At 50.9% G+C, this 10,345-nt stretch overlaps 1 protein-coding gene across 2 annotated transcripts in view; it reads left to right on the top strand.

Moving 5' to 3' along the window:
* Positions 1 to 76: 76 nt before the first annotated feature.
* SLC5A11 (solute carrier family 5 member 11) overlaps positions 77 to 10,345 on the top strand; it is a 48,361-nt gene continuing 38,092 nt past the window's right edge. Inside the window, exons 1-3 of one of the 2 annotated variants that reach the window (XM_045461609.1) lie at positions 77 to 347; positions 4,540 to 4,660; positions 9,819 to 10,068. In XM_045461609.1, coding sequence (XP_045317565.1) covers positions 9,934 to 10,068 — 135 coding nt within the window. In that variant the 5' untranslated portion in view covers positions 77 to 347; positions 4,540 to 4,660; positions 9,819 to 9,933. The remainder of the gene's footprint in view (positions 348 to 4,539; positions 4,661 to 9,818; positions 10,069 to 10,345) is intronic. The other variant, XM_045461608.1, reaches the window with a different exon arrangement.

Genomic DNA, 10,345 nt, shown 5'->3' with positions numbered 1-10,345 from the left:
TGCCATGGGCACCCTACCAGGTGGAGGCTGTGTGGGCGGAGCTCAGGGATTACCCTCCTCCCCACTGGGGCCTGCACAGAGTTCAGGGGTTCAGGGCTGGGCCCACCGTCTCTGGTGCCTGGGGATATCATTCTCTTCCTCACCCCTGCCTGTAGTGGGGCTGGAATTTGGAGTTTGACCTGCAAGGAGGCTCTCAGCTGTGGGCGGTGCAGGAGAGGGCGGCCGCTGTCCCCTGGCTAGGAGGGGGGGAGGAGCCGGCGGGGGGGTGGGGCCCTTCTCCACAACCTCCTTCTGCCTCAGAAGCCACGGGCAGGCCCCAGGGCAGGTGAGCCCTGCATCAGAGGAAGGTAAGGTTCCTTGCTGGCACCTTGCCCAACCTGGTGCCCATTCTCCACACTGGGGACGTTGGTCTGGGGAAGGGAGGCCCTGGTGGCTGAGAGGACTCCCGCTGTGAGCCGGGGGTGGGGGCATAGCTCCTCTCTACCGGGCACATGGAGTGTGTGTTGTTGGGGGGGTGGGTACAGCCCAGTGGCACCAGGCTTGGTCCCCGTTTGTCCACTTCCCAAGTTCGGAGTTGGTGGATCATTTCACTTCACTGAGCCTCAGGTTTCTTATCTGTTAAATGGGAATGTAAACCCCAGCCCAGCCCAGCCTGCAGGCGTGCTATCTCCCAAGGACCTAAAGAGATAATGCGGGTGGAAATATCTTCGTAAACCCCTGAAAGGCCGGGGGGATGGGCTGCTGCCTGCCCGGCTGCTAATTAAAAGGCAAATCTGAGTTTCACTGCAATGTGCTGGCACATGTACTGGCCTCCTCCTCCTGGGCCTGGTCAGTCCCTGCGGAGGACACAGCCACCCTGATTCACAGAGACAGACAGCCATCCGGAAGCACGCCCAGGTTTGCACTGATAGTGAGAGGCAAAGCCGAGACTCAGCTCCCACAGCCATGAGCTCACCCACAACATCTGGTTTTCCGACAGTGGGTGTAGTGCTGGATGATTCTGGAGAAGCGCAAGGGAGAGGTGCCCTCCCGAAGTCCTTAGGGATAGGACTTGGGGAAGGAGGGGTCATAACGTGCAAGGGTATATAGCAAAAGCTCTGGAAATCCCATGGTTTTGTTTGTTTTTTTGTTTTAAAAAAATTTTTTTAATGTTTATTTATTATTGAGGGACAGAGAGAGAGCATGAGCATGGGAGGGGGAGGGAGAGAGGGGGACACAGAATCCGAAGCAGGCTCCAGGCTCTGAGCCGTCAGCACAGAGCCCGACGCAGGGCTCGAACTCATAATCCGCGAGATCATGACCTGAGCCGAAGTTGGATGCCCAACCGACTGAGCCACCCAGGCTCCCCTTTTGTTTGTTTTTTTTTTACTGGAAATCCCATGTGTGCTACCCAGATGTCTATTGAGTGCCAGCTTCGGAATAGTGTGAGCAAGACAGACATGGTCCCTGCTTTCCAAGAGCTTACAGTAGCGGGGACGGCCAATGATGACTCATACCAACCCAACATCTTGTTTGACTCAACAGTGAGGAAAAGTCACCTTTGTTCTGACGGCAAATAACTTAAGGACCCGATTTAGGCTGAGGCGGGGAGAGAGCTCCTCTGGGCTTGTGATGGTAGGATAACATCTGAGGCCTGGATAGGAGCTGGTCAAGCGGAGGCTGGAGAGAGGGAAGAGCATTCCAGGCAGAGGGAACAGAATGGCGAAGACTCTGAGGCCAGAGTAGTGCTCAAGGGCCGGTGAAAGATGAGGCTAGTGATGTCCTGATCTGACTTATGGTCAGTGATCCCTGTGGCTTCCACCCGAGGGGTGGGTTGGAAGGGGACAAGACGAGAGGTCCTCGCCCTAGTGCTGGCTTGGGATGGATGGACGCCTGGAAGTAAAGGGAAAATGGATGGGTTCAGCCATGCTTGGGAGGTGGAAGGGAATGAATTAGGGACCAATAGATTCCGGGAGTTGAGAAGGAGACCCTCTAAGCACTTCGACAGTGTGTGGCCCTGGCAATAGCCCTCGTAGCCATCTCGCTTGGGCACAGGGCCCCCCACACATCGCAGGTGCCCACGGACCCCTGGACGGGTGAGTGAATGAATGGACGCATGACTTAAGGCTCTTGGGCGTCTGCAAGCGGCAGGTTGTTCACAGTGGCCGCTGAGCGTCGTGGCGGGTCCTGGCTTCCAACAGCGTGCTCCCCAAATTGGACGTGTTCTTTTTTTTTTTTTTAACATTTATTCATTTTTGAGACAGAGAGAGACAGAGCATGAACAGGGGAGGGTCAGAGAGAGGTAGACACAGAATCCGAAACAGGCTCCAGGCTCTGAGCTGCCAGCACAGAGCCCGACGCGGGGCTCGAACTCACGGACCGCGAAATCATGACCTGAGCCGAAGTCGGACGCTTAACCGACTTAGCCACCCAGGTGCCCCTGGACGTGTTCTGTTTGAGGAATCACGAGACAAGGTCATCCCCGAAGGTCCCCACCCCTGGCATTTTCCCTGGTTGCACCTGGGTTGAGTCATTTACCAGCAGTGTGACTTTGGGCCCGGTGCCGCTGCTTTATTTTTCTCCCGTGTTCAGTGGGGTTAATCAGAGACCTGACCTCTCGGGTGTTGTGGATTTAAAATGAGATTCACACACGTAGGTGGCCAGGATCCACTTGACCACAGAGTCCAGGCTCTCTTTTTTTTTTTTTTTTTCTCTAACAAGGACAAGGATACACCAAGTATTCTAGACTTAATCATGTTATATAATGGACTTGTTTAAAGTTTTTAACAAGCCTGTGACATAGGTCTTGGTATTACCCCCATTTTATAGATGGGGAAACTGAGCCTCAGAGAAGTTGTTTGCCCAAGATCACGGAGCTAATAAGAGGCAGAGCCAGGATTTGAATCAGGCCATGCAGTGCAAGTATCTTTACACTCGATCAGGGCAGCTCTTTCCCAGAGAGCTTTGGTCTATAATTAAGTCTTGCAGGAAAATAGTTGTTGTCTGTTGTCAGAGCAGGGCCCCTCCCTAGTTTCTGTCTGTCTGTCTCTTTTATTTCCTGTCCCCAATAATGTGGTTTGACAAATGTACCTGCGTCCTGGCAAAATACGTCAAACTATTTCGTGACTTGCATGTGTTTAATATATGCAGATGATGTTATGCTGTAAATCTTGTTCTGTTTGTTTCTGTTTCTTCTGTGATGAAATGTTTCAAGACACAGAAGTTCTAAAGAATCATGTAGGGGCGGCCTGGGTGTCTCAGTCAGTTGAGCGTCCTGGGCTGAGTGACTCTGGGTTTTGGCTCAGGTCATGATCTTATGGTTTGTGAGTTCGAGCCCTGCACCAGGCTCTGTGCTGACAGCGTGGAGCCTGCTTGAGATTCTCTCTTTCTCTGTCTCTCTCTCTCTCTCTCTCTCTGCCCCTCCCCTGCTCATCCCCTCTCTCTCTCTCTGTCAAAAAAAGAATAATGTAAATCTGACCCCCGGCAGTGGACGCACACAGGGGAACCAGCCTAAGAAACCTAGGGCCCCCACCCCACCTGTGGACGCATTTCCCGGTCTTTTCCTCGCACTGGGGTGTGGAAAATTTCCACATCTGCTGTGGCAAATTATGTAACCGGCTAAAAGGAAAAGGGTAGGCTGCCATCCCTGGGTGCTGGGCTTCCTTTGTTCTCCGGCCCATCGGTGACTGCTAGGGCAGGGTGTTCTTACAAACAAAGCTGTTGTTACAAGGACAGCTTTGTCCGCACTCCCGCTAACCCTGCCCTCCCATACAGAGAGGGTCCCTCCCAGGAGGTGAACCCGGACCCCACCCCCAGCTTGGCCCCGTCTAGAACAGCGCAAGGGCACAGGGCTCTCACGTACAGAGCTGCCGGGGCCATGTCTGCCTCACTCACTACTTTGTGCCTAGCACAGACCCTGGCACACAGCTGGTGCCTAATAAATGCTTGTGGAAAAGAACAGAAAAGGCGGGAGGGAAGGAGGAGGGGAGCAGACAGGCAAGACGGGCGGGAGGGAGGAAATAACGACAGAACAGCCAGTGTCGGATAATGCAAGTTCCTTCGGCTGAGGACCTGGGTTCGAATCCTACCGCTGGGCATTTACTGTGACCTAGAAGCAAGTGGCGAAGACTCGAGCCCAGCTCACTTTTCCCTCTTCATGCCTCCGTCTCCCACCTGTAAAGGGGACTGGTGTGTGCCTCACAGGCTGACCAGATGAGAAGTGATCTCCATGCCTTCAATCCACAGTGCTCACAGATTTTGCTCAGAAGGGGCTCATTGAGCCTGTGAGCATGCAGCGCTGGGGTTCACAGCTTCTCTGATCCCCGCTCCTAATCCTGCCACACCCACGGGCCGGTCCCTCCCGGCCCCTGGCAGGGCCCCCACCTCCCTGGGACCCAGGAAGAGCCTGGAGTCGGTGCCAGCCTGCCCAGAGCTGTGATGAATAAGTTGTTTATCCGCTCCCACCGCCCTCGGTGCCTGGCGGGCAGAGGCCTGCAAGGGGCAGCTGGGGGAGGGGCCGCCTCACCCTTCAACCCACTGCCCCTCCTTCCTCCCTTTCAGACCTGCTGGGTTCTAGAACCATCCACCCTACTCCTCAGTTCTGCATCAATCTCCGCCTTGAACTGCTTCCTGAGCTCTAAGCCCTCACCTTCCCCGAAGCCCCTGGATTTGGAAGCAGCAGGTCGGTGTGTTTAAAAACACAGGCTGTGAAACCATACAGATCGGGGTTCGAGCCCTGGCTGTGGACATGACGCTAAACCTCTCCCGGCCACAGCTTCTTGGCTGATCACGTGCACTGACCCTACCTACCTAATAGGGATTTCACCCTTGAGCTACCCTGAGGGACCATCCAGCCCCCTCCTCTCCAAGCCTCCAAAATGTGCCTCTCCTGGTAAGACCCTTTTTTATGAGCCTCTCTTCTGACCCAAGAAACTAGCCTCCCTTCCCACTTTCTTGAACAAAGACTTTGCAGGTGTCTGGTCCAGGTAGGTTGGTCCGGAGCAGGATATTACCCTATTTCACAGGTGACAATGGCCATGAAATCTAGGCTGATTGACTGCTGGGTGAGGGGAATCCTGGCTTCTGCTACTCAACTTCCTCCTGTATTAGGACAGAGTGTCTGAGCTGGGTCTGCCCACTACTGGCTGGCTCCCCTCCTTCTCTCTTCCCTCTTTCCCCTCCATAAATGCGGTGGACCCATGGCTGCTTGGGTCTTCCCTTCCAGGGAAGATTAGGTCTGAGAAGCTGTGAGCACCCTCCCCACAGAACTAGGCAAGGTGCAGCCCCAGGGAGAAGTTCAAAGTCATACTTGGCATGTGAAGGAAACGTAAGATCATAGAGCGCCCCCCTGAGGCATCTTGTCTAAGTGAACATCCAGTCCCCTCTTACAGGGCTCTAAGGTCCTGTTCTCCACCCAGGGGACTTCTGTGGCTCTTACAGTTGGGAGAAGATGCTCCTGGCATCCAGTGGGTAGCTACCAGAGAGGTTGTTAAACATCCTGTGTTGCACAGGACAGCCTCCCCCACCCCATAACAAAGAGTTATTGAGGATGAGGAAACGTACTCTAGGAACAAGGAACAGCCTGCCCAGGTAATCAGGCTGTTCTGTCTGCGGGAAATTACTCCCCAATCCTTACCCTGTCGATTCATCACCAAGCCCTATTGATTTTTAAAAAAATTTTTTGGAATGTTTATTTATTTTTGAAGGAGAGACAGAGTGTGAGCAGGGGAGGGGCAGACAGAGAGGGAGACACAGAATCCGAACCAGTCACCAGGCTCCCAGCTGTCCACACAGAGGCCAGTGCGGGGCTCAAACTCACAAACCGTGAGATCATGACCCGATCCAAAATCGGACACTTAACCGACTGAAACACCCAGGCGCCCCAAGCACTGCTGATTTTTAAAAAAAAATTTTTTTAACATTTATTTATTTTTGAGACAGAGACAGAGCATGAACGGGGGAGGGTCAAAGAGAGAGGGAGACACAGAATCCGAAACAGGCTCCAGGCTCTGAGCTGTCAGCACAGAGCCCGACGCGGGGCTCGAACTCACGGACCGCGAGATCATGACCTGAGGTGAAGTCGGCCGCTTAACCGACTGAAACTCCCAGGCGCCCCAAGCACTGCTGATTTTAACCCCGAGTTATTTCTCACATCCTGTCGCACGCCCCTCTAGATTTCATCTAAAGTCTGTGGCATTACATGGTCACCTTCCTGCTTCTAGTCAACCTACCCTCAACCCCATTGGATCCTACAACTCCCTTGTCCCTTAACCCAGAGCACAGGTGTGCCATGGGGGCATGGCTGCCCAACAGGAGATGCTTTGAAAAAGTATGGGAGCATCTTTGCTTATGACAGTCATTTGGGGGTACCACTGGCCTTCAGTGCGTGGAGACCAGAGATGCTAGACTCCCCGAAATGCACAGAACTGCCCCATGCAGCATGAACTTTCGAGATGTTCCAGACTTGCATGTGGGTGAACAACATGCTTATAGACTAGAGCTCCAGTGTATATGAAACACCAAGTGGTTTGTTTTTAATTTAAAATTTTTTTTGATATTTGTTTATTTGTTGATTGATGTTTTATTTATTTTTGAGAGAGAGAGAGACAGAACACAAGTGGGGGAGGAGCAGAGAGCCAGAGACACAGAATCTGAAGCAGACTCCAGGCTCTGAGCTGTCAGCCCAGAGCCCAGTGAGGGGCTCGAACTCACGAACTGCAAGATAGTGACCTGAGCCGAAGTCGGACGCTTAATCAACTGAGCCCCCCAGGTGCCCCAAATTTTTTAAAGCAAAGAATGTGCCTGCTTTTATCTTCACAGCATTGTCTCAAATATTTTTCAGTGCTCTGTCTTAAAAGCACGGTATTGCTTGGACTTTTCCATAACATTTAAAATCACAGTAGGCTATTTGTAGTTACATTTTGGGGGAGTCAAAAACCGCATGTGGATTTTCGGCTGCACAAGAGGGTCAGCACCCCAACCCCCACATTGGTGATGCTGGTGCTCTTCCTCTGCGGATTCACTTTTAATTCTGAGATTTTGCACTAAAATGGCTGCCGACTTTCTCATTTCCCTTAAGTTCAAAACTTAGCGTAGTGGGTGCAAGTATCTGACTGTTCTCGGGGTCTCCCGTGGAGTCGGCAGATCGGTGATATGTTGAAGCATTCATCAGTTTAGCATAAATGGCTTTCTTTTCTTTCTTTTGGACTTAAAGCATTGTATTGACTTTTTAAAAAGTGATGCACGAGGGCGCCTGGGTGACTCAGTCGGTTAAGCGTCTGAGTTTTGGTTTCGGCTCAGGCCGTGATCTCTGGGTTTGTGAGTTTGACCCCCACGTCAGGCTGCATGGAGACATCGTGGGGCCTGCTTTGATTCTCTCTTCCCTGCTCCCTCTCCGCTCCTCCCTTGCTCCTGCTCTCTCTCTCTCTCTCTCTCTCTCAAAATAAATAAATTGTTTAAAAATCTTTATAAAAATATTTGCTATAGGGGCGCCTGGGTGGCTCAGTCGGTTAAGCGTCCGACTTCGGCTCAGGTCACGATCTCGTGGTCCGTGAGTTCGAGCCCCACGTCGGGCTCCATGCTGACGGCTCAGAGCCTGGAGCCTGTTTCGGATTCTGTGTCTCCCTCTCTCTCTGACCCTCCCCCGTTCATGCTCTGTCTTTCTCTGTCTCAAAAATAAATAAACGTTAAAAAAAATATTTGCTATAAAAATATTTGCTATATTTGATGTCTGAGAAGTTGGGAATCGCTGACCCTATAAAAATACTTTAATGACATCAAAGGGCTGAGATAGTCACCTTCATATCTGATCGGCCCCACTGCCCAGTCCCCTCTTCCTAATCTTACCTAATACTCAGGCAAGAATCTGGCGATTCCTTAAACGTGACATGCTTATTCACCCCTCGGTGTGTAGATGCTGTGGTCTTGGCCAGGGATGCTCCCCATCCCTGCTCATACGTGTAGGACCACCGACTCATTCTTCAAAACTCAGTTTATATGCTACTGGCTGGATTCCTCCACTGACAGTGAAGTGGTCCTTACCTCACTCACTGCATCTTGTAGAAAATAATAGTGATGGTGATAAGCAAAGCAGCCAGAATTTATTAAGCACAGCTGTGCGAATGCTGCATTCCACCCTTCCCAGGTATGAGCTCAGCCATCTATTGGATATATACTCTTATCGCCCAGTTAGGGAGTTTGTCCCCGTTCTAAGGATTGCTGAGTGGTGAAGCCAGTGGCGCAGCTCCTGAGCTTGAATCCTAAACACATCTGTCTCTGAACACCTCCCCATGTGGACCATCTCTGTATTGTTATCTGATGAGTGAATTTCCCCATTATTGGGCGGCACATTGTGGGGGCATCATGAGTCTTTTCACTCCCAGACCTCCAGAGTGGAGTCACACACTGGGAATAAGTCCATGCCCAAATCGCTTATGGTTGAAAATCACCCTTAGGAGTTTTACTAGTTTTCCAATTATTGCTGCAAAAAATCACCAGAAGGTAGTGGCTTGAAACGATGCAGGGTTATTATCTTACAGTTCTGGAAGTCACAAGTTCTAAATGGGTCTCCCTGGGCTAACATTAAGGTGACAGCACGGCTGAATTCCTTTCGGATGCTCTAGGGTAGAATGCATTCATTTCTGTTCCCAGCTTCTAGAAGCTGCCTGCTTTCCTTGGTTTGCGGGCCCTTTTACTCCATCTTCAAAGCCAGCAACATTGGTCCAAATCCTTCTCATGCTGGTTCTCTTTTTGGATTCTCTCTTCACTTTTAAAGACCTTTGGTTGCAATTATCTCACTCAGACACTTCAGGGAAAATCTCCCAATTTTAAGGAGAGCTGACTGGCAACCTTAATTCTGTTTGTAAACTCAATTGTCTTTTTGCCATGTAACTTAACATATTCACAGGTTCTGAGGATTTGAAGGTGCCCATCCTTGAGGGGGACATTCTGTTCCCCGTAGGAATCCCTTAAATTGCCCACAGAAGTACAGTATACTGAGAAACAGCTGAGGACACAGTGGTTCAAGGCATGGATTCTGGAGCAAGATTATTTGCCTTCAAGTCCTGTCTCTGCCACTTGAGCCATATTAATCTTAGACAAGTTCCCTGTGTCTCAATTTTGCCATCTGTAAAATGGGGATGAAAACAATAGTGCCCACTTTACAGGTTTGTAAACACTTAGAATGATGTAGGAGGTGCTATATATATTACAAAATATATTCAGTTTTACGGGCCTGGCCGACCCTGGAACAAGACTAGTGTCCCGCCGACCCTCAGACAAGATGTTGGCTCGACTCTTGCCCACCTCTGAGGTTCCTCAGAAATGGGAAATAACTCCAGTGTCTTGTTTTTTTTTTATTTTTAAAAAAAAATTTTTTTTTCAACGTTTATTTATTTTTGGGACAGAGAGAGACAGAGCATGAACGGGGGAGGGGCAGAGAGAGAGGGAGACACAGAATTGGAAACAGGCTCCAGGCTCTGAGCCACCAGCCCAGAGCCCGACGCGGGGCTCGAACTCACGGACCGCGAGATCGTGACCTGGCTGAAGTCGGACGCTTAACCGACTGCGCCACCCAGGCGCCCCTCCAGTGTCTTGTTTTACTCTCACTGTTGGTCATGTGCTCCTGAAGTGGGGTGGGATGATGAAAGCATCTGTACTATTCACAGTTTGTTCTTAATATTTTGCCGAGTGAGTGGCTGAGTCGCTAAAAAGTAGCTGTTGATTTGATGTGACTTCAAATCATTCGTTTGCTGAATGAATGAGTGGATGGATGGATGGATGGATGGGTGGGTGGATCTGCCTTCCTGGGAGATCTGTCCCCACTACACATCTCTCCACAGGTGTCCTTTCGCTTGCTCCAAGGAGGTAGCCACGCAGAGGGTGAGGAAATAGCTCTGGTGCTGGCATCTGACCCGCTTTTGCACTTCCCGCAGGATTGAAAGTTTGCTCAGGACCATGGAGAGCAGCTCCGGCAGTCCTCAGCCCACGGAGTCTGATCCCCTGGAGGCTTTTCCCCAGAGGAGCCTGGAGCCAGGTGACATCGCGGTGTTGGTTCTGTACTTCCTCTTCGTCCTGGCTGTTGGACTTTGGGTAAGCCAGGCCGGAGGAGGCAGAGGTAGAAACTCGCCCAAGGTCATAAAGTAATTAGAACTTTAAACTTGTAAAACTACAGAGTTGACCATGGGTCAGGTGCTATCTTACTTAGGCACTTTCATCTCATGCTATGTCATGTAATTTGCACAGATGTCTATGAAAAAGACGCTACTGCTGTACCCATTTTATAGATAAGGACACTGAGGCTCAAAAATGGAAACTCCTTGTATATTAGTAAGTTAGCACAGCTGGGTTAGAATCCATATCTCCTTCA

The sequence above is a fragment of the Leopardus geoffroyi genome, chromosome E3 (genome assembly GCF_018350155.1).
Source record: "Leopardus geoffroyi isolate Oge1 chromosome E3, O.geoffroyi_Oge1_pat1.0, whole genome shotgun sequence".
NCBI classification, from domain to species: Eukaryota; Metazoa; Chordata; class Mammalia; order Carnivora; family Felidae; genus Leopardus; species Leopardus geoffroyi.
This window is presented reverse-complemented; position numbering and strand designations above follow the sequence as displayed.